General features: G+C 43.0%; 1 protein-coding gene across 1 annotated transcript; it reads right to left on the bottom strand.

The window, feature by feature from the left end:
• Positions 1 to 557: 557 nt before the first annotated feature.
• Positions 558 to 17,332, bottom strand: TNFSF15 (TNF superfamily member 15). Its single transcript, XM_023223786.2, has 4 exons — positions 17,003 to 17,332; positions 4,696 to 4,738; positions 3,581 to 3,628; positions 558 to 2,129 (listed from the first exon to the last, which is right to left on the bottom strand). Exons 1-4 carry the CDS (start codon positions 17,210 to 17,212, stop codon positions 1,675 to 1,677), a joined length of 756 nt encoding a protein of 251 aa, XP_023079554.1. The 5' UTR covers positions 17,213 to 17,332; the 3' UTR covers positions 558 to 1,674.
• Positions 17,333 to 18,783: the final 1,451 nt, after the last annotated feature.

Below are 18,783 nucleotides of genomic sequence, written 5' to 3'. Positions count from 1 at the left end.
ACAAATGGGCAGATTCTTGCTTTACAGGCAAGTCAACAAAGGCTAAGAGAACAGAGTTGCCTCTCCTGCCCTTGACATATTAGCATAGGAAACTCATACAGACTAGAGGATATGAACCCACTGAAACACAGAAGGGACCTCCGCAATGTCCAGCCTCTCCTCCAGGGAAGGTCTTGGCTAGGCTCATTGGCTAATCCCATATGTAAATCCCTTTGAATATTTTAAAGGAAAAATACCCACATAATACTCTGTATATAAAGTTGCAAATCAAACCTCAAAGATCTAGGTTAACTTCTTCAGATTTGGTGATTGACTTGTTTTTTCCTCTCCTCCAGGGAATAAGTCCATTGTCTCCCAGCATCCAATGAGATGGCAGTATATAGTTGATCTAGTTAACTAGGTGTCTGCCTTCAGGTTTCTTCAGGGAACTAATCAGCTGGCTATCCACAGTCAGTTGGCTATCTTCCACAGTCAGGAGAGTGCCAGAAATCTGATGTAACAGTTTCAGATGATATTTTCTAAAGACTTGGAGTTATTATTTTATTTTTTATTTTTTAGAAAGAGTTTTGCTCTTGTTACCCAGGTTGGAGTGCAATGGTGTGATCTGGGCTCACCATAACCTCTGCCTCCCCAGTTCAAACAATTCTCCTGTCTCCGCCTCCTGAGTAGCTGGAATTACAGGCATGTGCTACCACGCCCGGCTAATTTTGTATTTTTAGTAGAGACAGGGTTTCTCCATGTTGGTCAGGCTGGTCTCAAACTCCCAGCCTTAGATGACCCACTCGCCTTGGCCTCCCAAAGTGTTGGGATTACAGGCGTGAGCCACCATGCCTGGCCAAGACTTGGAGTTATTCTTTAGAGTATGCTGACTGATATTTGATCAGGAAGCATCTAGTGGTGTTCATGTAAGTTTTGAGTGAAGTCTGTCTTGTTTTTCATAGTGTCTTCTGGGTTAAGGTAGCACCCAGAACATAATAGGTAGTCAAGAAAACTCTGCTGAATACAAGCAACTGCTGTATTTTTGATATACATGTAAAACTCATCCTTGCTTGTTTTGATATCTGTGTATATAATCAAAAGAAAGGTAGCTTTTCTCATATGCTGTAGATGACATGAAAACCAACTCCTTCTGTGAGAACATTCATGAGACATACCAACTCTCTGTTAATTTTTTTAGGCAAGGCATGAAAGTATGCGGAAAAATTGGTGAAGGATTTTGCCTCTGAAGGTTTATACTGTTTTCTAGAGCTTTCCTTGGACTTCCTTCAAAGCTCCTGAATTGAAGTAAATTTATGACCAAATTGAACAATAACTGGACCACTGGTGACCATTGTATAGCAGGAAGGTGTTGAAATATTTCTCTTTCAATCCTGACCTGAGTAGATCATCCATTCATTTAGTGATCAGTGTCTTAATATTTAGAAACTCACCAATCCTCCAACCCACCATAATAATATATTTGCTCTCTTCAGCCTTTTTCCAGTTAGTACTTTCATCAGTAAGGCACATGAAGTGTGAAATTTTGGGCCCCAAATTTCATAGCTAAACCATTGTCCCTGTGGAAAGCCCCCTACTCCCGGCCCCAAGAAAACCTCTGGTTGTAATTACATTTGAACGAAGAAAATTAGGAACTTGGTGGCAGAGGACTTTCACATAATGATATTCGCTCTCCTCCTATAGTAAGAAGGCTCCAAAGAAGGTTTTATCTTCTTTTGTGTAATCCACCAAAGAGATGTCACTGACGTTCACCATGAGCTTGTCCCCTTCTTGCAAGGAGAACATGGCTCCGAGGTAGATGGGCTGGAACCAGTTGCTGCCTACTTCACACACAGACTTGGTCCCCATAAGGAGCTGGGTTGGCTCAGGGTAGCTGTCTGTTACCTTGGTGATGACCACAGTGATGGAGTCTGGCTTGTTCAGTCGGCCTGCTTGTCTGATTTCACTGCACTCAGAGGTCATCCCACGGAATGTGACCTGGGAGTAAACGAAGTAGTCTCCCGACTCTGGGATCAGCAGGAATTTGTTGGTATAGTTCATTCGGTTCTTGGTGAAGGCCAGGCCTAGTTCATGTTCCCAGTGCAGAGCTGGGAACTGATTTTTTAAGTGCTGTGTGGGAGTTTGTCTCACAACTGCAAAGACAAGAGACAGGATTAATTTGCTCATTTGGAAACCGTAGACTTTGCTAAAAAAGGGTCTCATATAATTTTCAAAAAACACTAAAGTGATCGAATATACCTAACAGCTAAAAACTACTTTGGGGAGGAACGAATGAAGAATATGTGATTGGACATACACATTTGTTCAAAGAGAATAGTATCTTGGACTAGTTACCTGGGGCAAATTACTTTGCCTTTCTGAGACTGAGTGGTCTGACCTGAAAATTTTTAATTTTTCAGACCTATGATCCTGGAGAACAGTGAAGGTTAAGGAATCCCCCTATTCTTCTGTGTTTAGGAAAATGGCTTGCTGCAAGAATTATCCTTTCCCAAATGACTCCAATAAAACTAATGAATACCTCTCTTGTTTACCTTATGACAAGGCCAGGCACCAGACCTTTCAAATTCCCATTCTTTGCCCTGTGAGTAATTGACTGAACTGTTTTATCCCCATTCATCAGTTGGAACAAAACACTTGTCTTACAGGCATGAGGTAAATGATAGAAACTTGGCATCTCCCTGGTCCTAATCCTCACTCAGAGCTCACCACAAATAATTTCCTCTTAGTCAAATGGTAACACCAATGTCTTGGGCCACAAGGATAGCCCCCTGCAGATTGCAAATTTTCTTATAGGTCAGGAGGGTATGCTTCCTTTTTAACCTTCTAGGTTTTCAATGGATTTTAACGTATCCTTCTGTACTGTCTTGCTCTTTCCTCTGGAGTCTCAGAGGTATAGAAACTCTAGGTGTGAGGTGCATGGAATTTCTACACTAGACTTGGAAAATTAGCCAACTGGTGATAGTATGGAATTTCTCTTGATTTCCATACACCGATGAAAATTCTTTGGAAACACCTCCCTGAAGGTAAACATTTAGTTACATCATCTTGAATAGGGCACAGATGAACTAGATAAATTGGCAACTCTGGGGACTTTTTGTCTGTGACCAGATCCAGAATTACTTGCAGCTCTGAGTTGGAGAGAAGCCATTTCTGAATGACTCAGTGTATGAATGAGAGAGAGAGACAGGAGAGAAAGAAAGAGGGCTGATAGAATCTGAAAGAAAATGTCCAAGAGACATGGGCCTTTGGACCCCCCACAGGGAAGAAGACATCCAAAAAACCCTCCACTGAGACACCTGCACTCACATGCTTATTGCAGCACTATTCACAACAGTAAAAATGTGGAATCAACCTAAGTGTTCATCAACAGATGAGTGGATAAAGGAAACGTGTGTGTGTGTGTACACACACACATATGTATACACACACACACACACACACACTGGAATATTGAGGGGAGGAGTCTCTTACCAAGGAATGTAGTTTTCAGTTTAAGCCACTAGAATGAATTTTGCTAAACTGCTGAAAGAAATCTCAGGATTCTGGCCCATGGTCTCCCGTAAAACACAGCAGGGAGGCTTACCTGTCAGGTGTGCCCTTGGCTTATCTCCATCTGCTCTAAGAGGTGCATCTGTAACAAAAGGAAAAATGTGCTTCATATGAGACAAAGAGTGACTGAAATGAAGATGGCCCTTTGTGAGTTGCATGGTGCCTATGATAGGAGAGAAATCTTGATCTATTCCAACTTGGTCCAGTGCCACTCCTTGCAGGATTTTGGATTGGAATGTGGCACTTGCAGCAAGCACCAACAAGAACATGAAGACTCAGAAGAAAGAGTCTTGAACACAAATGAATCTTGGCCCCATGGGTTTGGGCAAGTTTATCTAGCCTGCCTGAGATGCTATTTTCTCATCTCAGCTAAGATGGGCACAGTATAGATGGAGGTGCCTTGCATGAACTTTGCACATGGCCAATGCTCAATAAAGCACAACGCACTGCTCCTTCCCTCAAACTTCCTTCATGGGAGTGAATTGGCTTTTTGCCTTCTTCCATGGTCCCTTTAACTATATTCACTGAATAGACCCAAAAGAAATGGGACGAGGAGTGGATGGGAACTATTCTTTAGCTATATGACCTTGGTGGATCCTTTTCCCTCTCTGGGCCTCTGTTTGCCTATTAGTTCTGGAGAAGACCTTAGAATTTCCCTTTGGTTCTCAGAAACTATTATGTTGGATTAGGCATGGTCTAATTGCGTTATAAATATGGTATTGCTGATGATGATAAAAAGCAAAAATCTATTGCATACTTTTGATGTGCTAGACATTGTTCTAACCCCTTTATAGGAATTATCTGATTTAATTCACATTAACCCTGTTGAGTAGGATCTAGTCTAACCATTGTTACAGGTGAGTAAATGCAGGCAGAGACAGGTGAAATTATTTGCCCAAAGTCACACTGCTAGTAGATTCCAGAGTCGGGGTTTGAGTTCAGGCCATCAGTTCCACAGGCCACGCACTTGGCCATGGTGCCATTTTGCCTTCTTCGTGCCTGCAGCGGAGCCTCACTTCTCCTCTGGATTTGCATCCCTCAGCTTAGCAACTTATACTTAAAGACTCATCGCTGAACTTCCTACAGTCAGAACCACTAGAAATGTTCTTGTTCCCCACAAGGAAAGGCATTGAAGATGAGCATACTTACAAACTTGCTGAGGTGAAGGTGCAAACTCCTGTCCTTTTAGAGCCTATTGGGAAAGAAAGCACAGTTTAGACCAACTGTGGTCCTTTTGATCCCAACACTCACACAGATGCCCATAGCGCAGGTATGATTACAAAGCTTCTGCTGCCCAGCCTGGGCACTCTGTGATGAGAGAAATGAGAATGAAAATATTTTTGTTGATGGGAATCTTGCCTCTCTGCTGTCCACTTTCCTCCCCTGACACTTCCAATGACCTTCCTTTCTTTTAGACTTGTCTCTGAAGCTCAACTTTAAGGTTCTTTTTTTGAGAGCTTTTCCTGTTCTATTCTAGGGGAACTCAGCACCTTGTCTATGCTTTTGTTATTTGAACAAATAATGGCACTTGCTTTATTTTCTTTTCTCTACCATAATTTAAAAATTGGGACTCTTCTTAAAAATGATACAGAAAAGGAAATAATGACTATATTCTTTTCATCAGCCTCAACAATTCTTCCTTGTTTCTATGCAATACATAAAGACTTTTTAAATGACTGCTACCCTAGTTTATGAGCTATTTCAGATACCACATGATGGTGGAAGAGTAACTGCCTTGGAGGCAGACAGATCTGAATTTAAATCCTTGTTCTATCATTTATTAACAATATGACCTTGAGTAAGACTTTACCTCTCTGAGCTTTGGTGTCTTTATTTCTAAGGTGGGAATAATAACACACTTAGCCTTAAATTACTCATAGGATTGAAGTGAAGAGCAAGTCAGAATATCTATGAGTCGGTGCAAAGAATGCATGGATAATGAAGGAACCACCACTCACATACCTGAGCATAAAGCTTAATAGCAAAAGTATGCTCTTAGCTTAGAAATAATATCATGCATTGGACTATTATACATGGTTGATGGGAATATAAATTAGTACAGCCACTATGGAAAATAGTATGGAATTTCTCAAAAAAACTAAAAGTAGAACTACCATACAATCTAGCAATCTCACTACTGGGTATGCATTCAAAAGAAAAGGAATAATATATCAAAGGGATACTTGCACTCACATGCTTATTACAGGACTATTCACAATAGTAGAGATATGGAATCAATCTGATCCACATCTCTATCAAGATATAAATGGAAGGATAAAGAAAATGTGGTACATATAAACAATGGAATACCATTTGGCATAAAAAATGAAATCATCTTATTTGCAGCAACATGGATAGAACTGGAGGTCATTATGTTAAGTGAAATAAACCAGACATAGAAAGACACACTTTGCATGTTCTCATTGATATGTGGGAGCTAAAAGAGTTGGTCTCATGGGGGTAAAGAGTAGAATGACAGACACTAGGGGTTGGGAAGGGTGGGTGAGTGGGAGAAGATGGGGATGAAGTGAGGTTAGACAATGGGTATGAATGTACAGTTTGATAGAAAGTTTAAGTTCTAATGTTTGATAGCAGAGTATGGTGACAATAGTTAGCAACTATATATTACACTGTACATTTCAAAGTAGCTACAAGAGAAAACTTGAAATGTTCCCAACACATAGAAATGATAAATACTCGAAGTGATGGATACCCCTCAATACCCTGACTTGATCATTACACATTTTATGTATGTAAAAAAAATCACATGGACCCCACACATATATAAAATATTATGTATCAATAAAAATAAAAATAAAGCAAAATTTATGATATTAAAAAAAGCCTTCTCTAATATGATTTTGACTCAACCCAATCTTCTGATTTGGTTCTTGTTGCTAGACAATCTCCACTAATAGAATGATTCTGTTATTATATGAACACTTGATCTGTTTTACATCTCAAAATGTGTGTATTGTGAGTGTATAGTCAGGTTCTATGATTTCCATATCTGCAGATTCAACCAACTGTGGATCAAAAATATTTGAAAAACATTACAGCCATGAAAAATAATGCAAGTAACAAACAATATAGCATAGCAACCATTTATATAGCATTTACACTGTATTAGGTATCGTAATTAGTCTACAGATGATTTAAAGTACATAGGAGAATATGACTAGGTTATGTGCAAGTACTATGCATTTTATATCAAGGACTTGAGCATCTGTAGATTTTGGTATCCACTGGGGTCCTGAAATCAATCCCTGTGGATACTGAGGGAGGACTGTCTCATGAATGAGGAATTGTGTGTCTGTGTGTGAGAGAATACAGCTCCATCAGTGGGGAGACTACATTGACGTGTTTTAGCATCTGTGCACGTGTCTGTGGTGTGGCATCATATGTTTGGATGTCTTGCCATCTGCCTGCGTAATCATGTGGATTTAATTGTGTCATTGCGGAGCCTAGGTCTATGAGCAGGTCTGCGATATCAGTGATCTTGTTAGAGCCGGGACATGCAGCCTTTTTTCACTCCCAGGTCATGCTACCTAACCTCTACTAGAAGCCCCTTGAGGGCAGAAATCTTGTCTTTGAATGACTAACTGACTTTATGGTCTCTCCAGCCCCTTTCCATTCACTTCTCAATTCTGTTAAAGCCACCATTACTGCTTTCTCTCAATTACCAGACCTGAAATTTTCTTTTTTTCTTCTTCCACAAAACCAAGGGCTGTCACTTCTATTTTGCAGTGTTTCTCATGAGGTTTCAATTCCAGGCCTTGGCATGCTGCTCTTCTGGATTCTTTCATCAGCCTCCGGCAGGGTCTTTGTACTACTGTTTTCTCCTTTTCCTTGATCTATTTCCTGGCCGGCCTTCAGAGGGCTTTTTCTAAAGCATCACTTTGTCTAGATACTATGCTGCTCATAAACCTTCAATGACTCCTCATGGCCCTTCAGACCCAGTCCAATCTCATTTTGTCTTGGCATTCAAAGTCCTAACTTATCATCCCAGTATTGCTATCCATTATTTACTTCTCTCTAAGCCCTCTGTGTTCCAAGCCATGAGAGGCAACCACTGTGAATTGATTCAAGGTATCTGAAGAAACACAGTAAGTGTAGTTACTTTATTGAATGAGTATTCATTCAATAAAGACTCTGGGACACAGAGACCTGGCCTAGAAATGGGAGAATCAGAAGGAATTGCCCCGGAACACAGTCTTACAGGTCTTGCAGGTATTAGCCAGATGATAAAAGAGGTAATGACCATTCCAGACAAGGCCAACAGCTTGCACAATAGCAAATACCTCAATACCCTGCATCTGTGATGTGGTGTCATATGTATGGATACGACATGTAAGGAGGCTCAACAGGACATGGGGGTAGTTGGAAAATATCAAGACTTTCTGCTGGGAAATGAACACATTATGTGCATTTAGCACAGGGTCATGAGTACAGCAGTCTTTGAAAACCTAAACCCAATTGCTGTGATCACTTATCCAGAATCAATAACTTGGATGGTCTTGAGGGAGTGGAGCAGCAGCCCAGAAATGAACTTATTCTGTAGCCTATTGTCTTCCTGGATATTGACAGAGCTGAAGGAATTGATCCTTTGACAAGGCAGAAAACTGAAGGTGGAGTTCTCAAAGAGAATCAGAGAGATCTTGATTGCATCTGCTGGTATAGGAAAGGTACCTGCCCTGGTTGGCCTTCTTTTGATTTATTTAATTCTCTGCTGAGAAATTTTGAACATCCTGCTTGTCTTTGGCTAAGATGACACTCAGCTAAGAGTTTACAACATTTCTTCTTGACTCAGAATCCCACTGTCATTAGCATGTATCTGAGCTGTGGACACATTTCCCTGTTTGCTCTGCTGGACTTCTATAACTTGGCCACACATTTTATTTTCATATATGGATAGACAAGTATGGTCCAGTGTGTCACTAAACATCTGGAGGTGGTGACTGAGCCTGTTGGCAGATGTTGAAGACTACAGCATTCCAAGAGTCCACAAGAAGGACGTCATTTGAAACTCTTTCTCCAAGAACAACATCTAAACCTTCCATTGCTGCTTCTCTTAGTAACAACTCTGTCTATCACAGGAGGAAAATTATTGTGAAAGGAAGTAGTAATGAATGAGGAAGAAATTTGAGAGGATGGAATAATAGCTTATTTGGGAAAAGGTTTATGCAGTTGTCCCAATGCCTGCTCTCAGGCTGGTTCCTGGGAACACCAGACCAATGCAATGTCTTCTGTGTTCCAGCCCTGACTCATCTCCATCACTTCTCATTATTCTGGGGGCACCAAAGAGATGTTGGCTCCTGAGAGGTGCTGGTCATGGCAACATTAGCCTCCAATTGAATTGACATAGTGTCTGATACTGAGATTATTCCTCTATACATATATTCTCAAACCACTGGCTGAGATCCAGGATCCAATTTTATTATTTATTTGTGTGCTTATGACTTTTCTCACTCTGAAAATTCAATCTGCTTGCATGTGGGGACCTGTATTCCTAGTGCCTCAGACAGTGCCTGGCACTTTTGCCAGATTATTCAACTGGCAAAATGCACAGATTGTCAGGCATCAGGAAGACAGAGGCAGACAAAGAGAGTCAGAGAGGGGGTGAGGATGCAGTGACTTCAGCCAGTTTTACAATCCAAAAATCTAGGAAAGACAACTTTTTGTTCCTATTAAAAATGTTTGTCGTTTAGTACTAGGGCCTCTAAAGGTCTTCATCATGCTCTGTGTGGAGCATAGCTGTGGCTCTAGAAAGATTTGTTGTAAGTGGCAAGGCTTAGCCAGGAGCCAGAGTCAGAAAAAGCAAATGTGTATGCCCATGGGCATGCATCTCAGAGGGAGATGGGATGCTTGCTCCCACCAGCATATGTTAGGCCCAGCAAAAAACAGCTGGTACTTCCCTTTGTCTACCCTCCTTAGTTCTTGTAGGTCAGGGAACTTTTCCTCTCATTTGCTTTTTTTTGGTATGTTGACTGGTAATCCCTGACTCCAACTAACCATGGTCTGTTACTATAGGTATTTTTGGAATTACTTTAACTGTTTAAATTGAGTAGAAGAAAGCAGAAAGAGGATATTGAAGTTTAGTTGAATGCTTCCCAGGTGCCAGGTCCTGTATTGGGCATTTATGTGTCTGCCTCATCTAATACTCCAGTTACTTTTAAAGGAGGGGTCAGCATCACCTTTTTGTGGCTTAGAATGGCATGAAAAGAGGTCAAGCCACTGTCCAAGGTCAAAGAGTGCATGGAAGGCTTGGGATCTGAACCTTGAGAACAAGTACAGACCCTGGCACATATTAGGAGCTTCATAAACATTAGCTGAATGTACAATAGATGAACAAGACTGAAGCAAGATAGTCTTTGAGATTTCCTGGCATTTCCCCAGAAAAATCCCCTAAGTGTATTTTAACTAATGATCCACGTAGCCTTTCCTCTCAGGTACTATAGTCACTCTCTATCTCTATTCACAAACAGGGAGAGATATTCATCTCTTGCTGTCGTAAATGCTGTAATTGCAAAGGCATAAATGTTTTATGACCCAAAACATCCTCCCAGCACTTCCAGGAGAAATATGCAGAAGTTTGCCTCTTTGTCTTGTCCTTTTGCTTCTCCTGTTTATACTTGCACAAAGATAATGCCAATCTGGAAATGTTTTATTCTGAGGTCATTTCATTTCATCATCCTCCAAGGTGCCCTGGATAGGGCTTTATGTGCAACATTCAGCATAGTGCAAAGCAACGATGCCAGTGTTTACAGCTGAGCAAATTTGGAAATCCCAACTCCATTATTTCCTGGTGCTCTGATTTTGGCATGTCACTTGACCTCAGTGGAACTGTTTCCTCATCAATAAAAGCAGACAATAATTCTTTCCTCTCAGGTCTATTGTGGTGGCTCAGAAAGGCCACATACATAAGGTTCCTTTTCCTTCTTTCTTTGGGCTCAGCGTATGATTGTAGGCTGTATTGTTGGTTCTGCACATCCTCCTTTTGGTCTTACGACTTCAGTTGTACAAGAAGTCACCCTTGTATCTCTTTATCACAAGGGGTAGATTTGGATGCTTTAGGAGCTCTGGGAGGCATCTGCTTTTCACCAAGGACAGACATTCGATAGGCTTCCTTGGGCTTTTGAACTTCTGCCCTTTTAGAACGCAAATGGGTTGAGGGAATGGAATTTATGCCCTACCCACTTCACATCCCCCGCTTGTTGCTGCTGTCAGCTACAAGGAGGGGTCAGGCTGGGAGATGACCTCTTGTAGCCAGTGTGTGGTCTGCAGTGTGTGCTCCATTGGGTGGGGATGCAGGAGCTCTCCAAGCCACCCTGGCACTCAGCAATATGTTCACTTTAAATGGATTCTGCCATTACCAGCTGCAATATGTTCACGTTCAATATTCAATATGTCTGCCATTACCAGCTGCAATATGTTCACATTGAATGGATTCTGCTGTTACCAGCTGCAAGCTGCCCGGATGTCCGAGATTCACAGCCAGGCTTGCTCACCCTTCCTGCCTCTGCGCTTCCTCAGTGCACCTTCACTGCTTCTGCTTTCCCTTCCTTTTGCCCACAACCTGATCTTTGGAGTGAATATCTTCCAGGTATGCTGATGCTTCCTGAGGTTACAGCAGGGGAATCTTCATCGAGCGATAAGAGGTCTGCAATTTATAAAGTACTTTTATCTCAACTATCTGTTTGTTTTCTCTAGACAAGTCTGAAAGAGATTATCACAATCCATCATCCTTCCGAAAGAGGAAACAACTTGAGTGAGATAAGAGGGCTCATCCCAGGTGGAGTGGGGATGGGGAGGGAATCACGTCTGCTGAGCATCTACTCTATGACAGCAGCTTTCTGGACATTTTGCAGAATTCTCACCCTAGTGCTATATAGAAAGTGTATTAATCTCCTCATTTTATAGATAGTGAGTCTATGGCCCAGGGAGATCTAGTACCTTGCCTGCCCTTCCAACCCTCCCTCCATCCAGAAAACACTTAGTGCTTTCTGTGTGCCAGGTATAGATAGGTGCCCTCAGGGGAGGAAGAGGACTGGCATTTATTGAGCACTTACTATGGGGTAGGCGCTTTTCATACTTAAACCCTCCTGCCTATCCCAGGAGGTGAATACTTGGTTGGACTTATTCCCAGAGGCAGACAACATAGTCATTAGGATAAATATATAGAGTGGATTCAAATCTTAGTGTCACATTCTTTAACTGTGTCACTGGGCACATTGTTTAGCCTTTCTAAACCTCAGCTTCATCATCTCTAAAATGTGGATAATAATAGTAGTTTCCTCATTGTGCGATTTCCATTGTTAACTGAGATGATGCATGTAGTATTGATAGCAAAAAAGTATTGCACATGTTTACCTACCAGATACCATGCTAGATGCTTTATAGGTGTGATCTCATGTACTTGTCTCAAAACCTTTAATATGAAAAAATTTAGCATGGTTTCTGCTATATAATAAGTTATTAAGAGGTTGCAGCTGTGATGTGGTGGTGCCATGGCTTTTCCTCAAGTCTGTGTGACTCTGAAGCCCAAGCTATCACTACAGGACCCTATTGGTCTGATTGGAGACCAGGAGGCCTCAGCGGGGAAGAATGGTTGAGGGAATAAAAGTCATGAGCACTGTAGAGATTTTCAGGAAGGTGTGGAAGTGAGGTTGGAGGAAACCAAGGAGAATGTGGGGAGAGTGTGCAGATGATGCTAGAAGTAGGACTGAAAAGGGAAGGACAGGTTGGGCAGTGGTTAAACGCTGGGCAGGAATGCCTTCTATGGCATCCCTGAGGATTCATTGTGCGGTACTGAGTGCCATTGCTGGGCTTGGGCTGAATCATCTTGGTGCACTCTGCTTTGCCTGCACAGACTCTATGTGCCAGAACTGTGTCCAGAGAGGATGGAGGCCTGGTCTCAGGGGACCTGGGCCAGAGTAGGGCCTGTGGACCCAATCTGAGGGCAGTGGAAGATACTGTAGGGCCCAAAGAATACCCAGCCTATAGGGCTGTCAAGTGCAGCCAGGTAAAGAATGGATTGAGAAATTAGTGGGGGTTGGGAGGCAAGACCTGGGTGGGGAATGAAACACAGAGACAGCTTATAAACATGGACCAAGAATCCCTCTAGCATCAACAACTACTCTCTGGCCAGGCGACGGCAAATTCCAGGGCAGGTGAAGAAGTTGTCCTCTATGATGTAATTTCCCTGAGCAGGGAAATTCCCTGATCATAATAAAAATAATTGTTAACATTTACTAATCCCTCACTCCATGACAGACACTGCAAATACTTTATTTGTAATTATCCCCATTTCACACATAAAGAAGCCGAGGCCCAAAAGGGTTAAAAGTAACATGGTTAAGAAGTGTCTAGCCAGAATTCAAACTGGGTTTTAACTTTCAACCCTCAACTCTTCCAAGATACATTTGCCTAATATTCTGCAGAAATCTAAAGGTCCTAACAGGTTTTATTATTTCTATACTTTTTTGTATAGGTAGCATACACATTTTGTGTGAAAGAGGCTAGGTTTATAAAAGACTCCCTCCTTCCCTTGTTGACAAGCCGCCCAGTTTTCTACCTGGATGCTGGCAGAATTACCAATTTCTTTTGTGCTCTTCCTGAGATATAATATGTATTTACAAACATGTTCATATCAGTAAATATTTTCATAAAATGAGTGTACCATATTATATATACTGTTATGTACTCTTTTTTTTTTTTCAGTTAACTTGTGTGTAATGGGTTATATTTGCTTGGCTGCATAAGAGGGTAAGATATCTGTCTTTGCCATCTCTTGGTAGATTGCCTGTGATGTGCATCACATTCTGGTTTAATGCTTATTCAACAATAAAACTGTTTTCTTTCTCCACTACCTTTGTGGACAGGATTTCTAGGTTGGGAGAAGACTTTGTTTTTGTTTTTGTTTTTGAGACGGAGTCTCGCTCTGTCACCCAGGCTGGAGTGCACTGGCGTGCTCTCAGCTCACTGCAACCTCCACTTCCCGGGTTCAAGTGAGTCTCCTGTCTCAGCTTCCCGAGTAGCTGGGACTACAGGCGCCTGCCACCACGCCCGGCTAATTTTTGTATTTTTAGTAGAGACAGGGTTTCACCATGTTAGCCAGGATGGTCTCGATCTCCTGACCTCGTGATCCACCTGCCTTGGCCTCCCAAAGTGCTGGGATTACAGGCGTGAGCCACTGTGCCCGGCCAGATTTTGTTTTTAATTGTATTTCTATAACATAAGCATGCTGTGCTAGCTCTCTGATTCTTAATTCTCTCTTTGGAAAAACGCAGGCAGCCTTACTCTCTGCTGGGCAGGAGTTCTAGATGGGTGACTCTATGGGTAACATAAGATTTGCCATGTGAAGTTCCTCACTGGGAGAGGGGTGAGGCTCAGTAACTGGTATAGTTGTAGTAATAGTTTTCTCCATGGTTTTACTGATCTCCTTCTTCCTTTGATCCATGGTGTGGCCACCTGGCACTTGGAACAGCACAAACATGGCTGCCTGAATGCACAGGGAAGGAGGTCAGATGGTCCAGTTTCAAATCATGGCTCTGTCACCGACTAGAGGTACGGACTTGGGCAAATCTCTTCAGTTCCCTGGGCCTCAGTGTCCCTATCTGCAAAATTAGGCGCTTTAGGCTAGCTGACCTTCAAAGGCCTTGTTATCTCCAAAGACCTGCGATCATCTGACTGGTTTTTATCCATAATGGGGTCTGTGATCTGGACCTCAGCCACAGCATCTAGCCCAGGTGCCTTCCTTCCCTCCTCCAGAAAGCTTTTCCTGAACCACCCCATCCCTGTGGCTGGGCCAGGAGAACATCTGGAATTCCACAGTGCCTCTCTGTTGAAATAGCCTACTTCCTGAGGCCAACATCAAATTTTCTCAGTAGTTGCCTGGTGCCTGGGGTAGAGTGACGATCACGTCACAGCCACCATGTGCATGTAGCTCTCCCCACATTTCCAACATACACAATGCTCCTCCTGCACATGCCTTATTAGTGCTGTCAGAGTATTGATATTAATACCCCCTTTGGAGAAAAGGAAAAAGGCTCAAAGAAATGAAGCCACATGCCTATTTTCATAGCCAGAAGTGAGCCATATTTCACTGTATGTTTACCCAAGCTCTCCTTGGTGCCCTGGTTTTCCCTCCTTGAATCCAGTCTTTTCCCATCTCCTCTGAGCCATTTCTTCTCCATCAGTCCCTCCAGATCCCCTCTCAGCCCTTCCCGGGCCCTGCTCTGTCCTGTGAAGCTGACTCCTGGCTCAGCTGCCCCTGGACCTTTGAGCCCTGGCTTCCTGCTGAGCCTGGTCAATGGGATTGGATTGGAGGCAGGGTGGGGGATCGGGGAGTAGTCAGCATTCCCTCCTTCCTTCTGCGCTCTCGCTGCTGTTTTGTCAGTGACTGCCTTTCTCTCCAGAGCCCTTAGGTCTTCTAGGCAGGCCTTCTGTTAGGCTTTAGTTCTCTCTGGGTTTCCCTAACACTTCTTCCTCCATGTGCCCTTCGCGCCAAGGCATGGTCACTGGTTTCCCACTGTTGCTAGTCCTGGATGCTCCAGCCCTTTCAGTTCCCTTCAATCTGTCTGCATCTCAGCAAAGAGGTCCTTCTTTAAACCCCTTCAAACTCTTTAAATATTCTTCTATAAACACACTTTCTTGAGTGAGCCAGCTGTTTCTTTTCAGGACCCTGATTGCTACATGAGCCCAGCCTCACCACCATTTCCCTCTCCTTTTCTTCTGACACACTAAGAAGTTACAGAGCCTGGGCAACCCAGAGCTGCAATCATTTCCACACATCTGCTCTCCAGGAAGATGAGTTTAATGATAATGGAATGATGGTGTCAGCCTTATTCATTTCTTGAGCATCTGCAATTGGACAGGCACAGTGATAGATTTGGCAGGGTAGCAGTGAGTAAAAAAGACCCCATGCCTTTCTTCACTGAGCTTCCTGTCTCGTAACAGCGCATGTCTTCATCTCACCTTCTGGCTGGGCAAGTCATGGATCCTCCTTGGACTGTGACGTTCTGCTTGCTGGTTTTCTAGATAGACAAAAGTATTCCTTGCCTTCTGCTGACCAAGGGCTCTCAGACATCATCTTCGTGGCGATGGGAACCTGTCATGCCTCTGGGCTTCCTTCAGACCCCAGTGCAGGTTTCTGGAGGCCACTCAGTATCTCATTCAAGGACAACTGTCTCCTCCTGGCTAAAGAGGGACAGAGTCCCAGAGCACCAACTGGGTGCTGCGGCTTGACTTCTAGCAGAAACTGGCCCCTTGGTGATCAAGGGGTCAAAGTCTGACTTCCCATGACCTGCGGTTCTCCTTTATCATAAACAGCATTTCCGGGTTGTCTGCATATTTCTACATTTTACAAGCAATGGCATCTGGCTATGAACGCTGCTGCCTGAATCACAGTCTGTTTGTTGACCCTGATGGGGCAGCGAGAATTACAGATTTTCCATGGCTTACTCATGGTGTCTATGCTTTGAAGCTGGCCAGGATTGCTTAGAGACGAGGTTTCCAGTTACACCCATTGAAAACCCAATTTTTTTCCCTTTGCAATTTAATACTTTGAAGTGAAATGAAATCAGCCATCATAGCTTATGAAGGGGCATTTTTAAAAAGGATATTAATGGAAAGACACATTCCTTAGGTTTTGAGGTATACCTTTGATGTTCCTAGTCAAGGATTATGCTTTCTTCTTGACACCTATCCCTGCCCCTACCATTGTTCTCCCTAGACCGTATATTCTTTTTCTGACTAGGCTTCTCCCAGGCCCCAGAAAGACCTTAGAGATAGATAATAAGGAAGGAGGTTCTTTCTTAAGCTCTAAAAAGAGAAAAAGTTCTAAACCCAAGAAAAAGAGTGGGTAAGAAATTATAGCATCCACATATATGAATGTGTATCTATAGCATCATACTGTTGTGAATTCATTAGCATATAAATAAAATCATAATATATTAGGAGACTCAGAATAATCTAGCTCATTAAAAAAATTCCATTTTACATCTTACATAGAATTCTGTACAGAATTATATATCCCAAACTGTTAACAGTGGTCAGTTATAAGAATTATGAGTAATGATAACTTTCTTCCTCTCCTTATCTGTATTTTCTAACTTTTTTTCAATGACCATGTGTTAGTTATGTAATTTTAAGTTTTTTTCTTAAATAAAAAGAATGTTCCCAAATTACCAGTGTACTATGATTATAATTATCTAAAAAATATGAGGCTTAAGGTTATTCCCATATTAAAAGAAGGAACTATTCATTCCCTAGAAATACTGAGAACAAACACCAGATTGAACCTCTCCATCCCTCCCACTCTACATTTCCCCTGCATGTAGAAACAAGAAATGTGATACACCAAGAAACTCTGTTCTCTGTCCAGAGCTGAAATAGTGGCCGCTCCCTGCAGAGAGTCCACTGATCTCCCCCAAGGTCAGAGTGGCAAGTGGCTTACCTGGAGCTGCACACAGGCCTCTCCTTGGGCCCGGAGCTGGCTGACAAGCAGGTAGGTGGTGAGTCCTGCAAGGAAGGGGAGCAACATCAGGCAGCAGGTGAGAGCCCAGCATGCGCTGCTGCTCCTGGCCTTGGGCCTGCAGCTGCCGTGCTCTGGCAGCATTTCCACACTGGCTGTCTCCCCAAAGCTCAGTCCCAGATCCTCGGCCATGCTCTTGCTGCTCCTGGAGGCACCTCTGACTCCTGGGCAGAGAGAGCCCCCATTAAATAGAAGACCAGCTCTCACAGTGGATGACTTAATCACTCAGTCTCCTCCTTCCCTTTTCCTCTCCCCTCCCCTCTTCAAGAGCACACTGTGGCCCTACCCTGCTAGAGAATGTACCGCCTACAACAGAAACCAAGTTTGGTTTAAGGAAAAAAAAAAAAAAGAAGAAGGAGAAGAAGAAAGCTTTCCCAAGCATATTTATATACAGTATGATCATGTGCTCCTTCCTTCGTTTACAGAAGGAAGTTAGGAAAGTCCCTGAAGGAGAAGAGAAAGAATTCATCAAGTCAGTGGGTGGGGCAAATTAAAATATACCTGTTCCCTGCACTGGAGGCTTACCAGCTGTGCCAGTCTGGGGAGTGTGCTTCTGGAAGTGAAAGTGAGGGATGGGAGGTGTGTGGTTTGCAGGTTGGGAAACGGAAATCACATTTGCATCAGCTCTTTGCAAAGTGCTGCCTAGCCCTCTGTCATTTTGAACCTCCTAGAAACTCATTCTCAGTGTACAGATGGGAATAGTAAAGTTCTAAAAGGTGAAGACACTTGTCCTAGGTCATCCAAGGATGAAGACAGAGGAGCTAGGAAGATGACCTAGTCCCAAATCACGGCTTGGAGTTGTAACCTCTAGCACATGACTGCCTATGGAAGGAAAGTGTATTTCCAGCCTGCACTGACCATTGTTTAATCAGAGTACGAGGTCACAGATGGAGGTGACTGTCTGTGAGAGTAGAACATTAACTGCTACTCCCTGATTAGTCTAAAGTTAATTAATCATGTGATGTGCTTTGCCTGCAGTTGGGTGTGGGGGCCACAACATGTAATAAAAGGTTATATTTCTTAAGTGCTTACTTTGTGCCAATCACTGCTCTAAGTTAAATATATCAATAAAATTATTCGATCCTAGATAACTTTTGTGACAATAAAGCTATCATTCTCATTTTACACATAAGGAAATAAAGCACAGAGGGCAAGTGGTAGAGCCAGGATGGGGACTTAGGCAGGCTGGCTGCTGGCTTCTTCACCATCACACTTCACTGTAGGTGCTGCTGGATCATGTATGTTCATAAATACCTGCACCCTCTTAATCAGGAGGGAGTAATACCCTGCAGTGAGGGGGTTGAGGGGGCTTCCTGGAGAAAGAGGTGGTGGTGGAACTCGGCCTTAGAGCTCAGGGAGGGTTGATCTCAGAGGAGAGTAGAGGACCCTGGGAAAAGATAGGTTCTAGAAATAGGAAAGTTTAAGGAATGGCCTGTGATGTATGGTAGAAACCAGTTTGACTAGAGCCTCCATCCTGTTGCTACTTCTGGTTATATCACAGCCTGGACTCTTCAGGCTACTTGGAAAGGCCTTTCATGGCTTGGTCCCTGCTCACTGCCACCCCTCCCCAGTGTCCAGCCTCAACTTTTACTACCTTCCCAAGCTGCAGTTCCCTGGATACACTATTGACTAGCTGTACTGCTGCAAAATGGAAGTGTCCAGTCCTCTTCCTTCATATCACTATGCTCCTATGCTCATTTTAG

This window comes from Piliocolobus tephrosceles, chromosome 14 (genome assembly GCF_002776525.5).
Source record: "Piliocolobus tephrosceles isolate RC106 chromosome 14, ASM277652v3, whole genome shotgun sequence".
NCBI classification, from domain to species: domain Eukaryota; kingdom Metazoa; phylum Chordata; class Mammalia; order Primates; family Cercopithecidae; genus Piliocolobus; species Piliocolobus tephrosceles.
This window is presented reverse-complemented; position numbering and strand designations above follow the sequence as displayed.

Excerpts from the sequence above, each read along its gene's own strand:
- TNFSF15 (XM_023223786.2), bottom strand. The coding sequence starts at position 17,212 with ATGGCCGAGGATCTGGGACTGAGCTTTGGGGAGACAGCCAGTGTGGAA. Across the intron at positions 3,629-4,695 it reads ACCTTCACCTCAGCAAGTTT|ATGCACCTCTTAGAGCAGAT; the intron begins GTAAGTATGCTC and ends CTTTTGTTACAG. Across the intron at positions 2,130-3,580 it reads GCCAAGGGCACACCTGACAG|TTGTGAGACAAACTCCCACA; the intron begins GTAAGCCTCCCT and ends TTGTCTTTGCAG.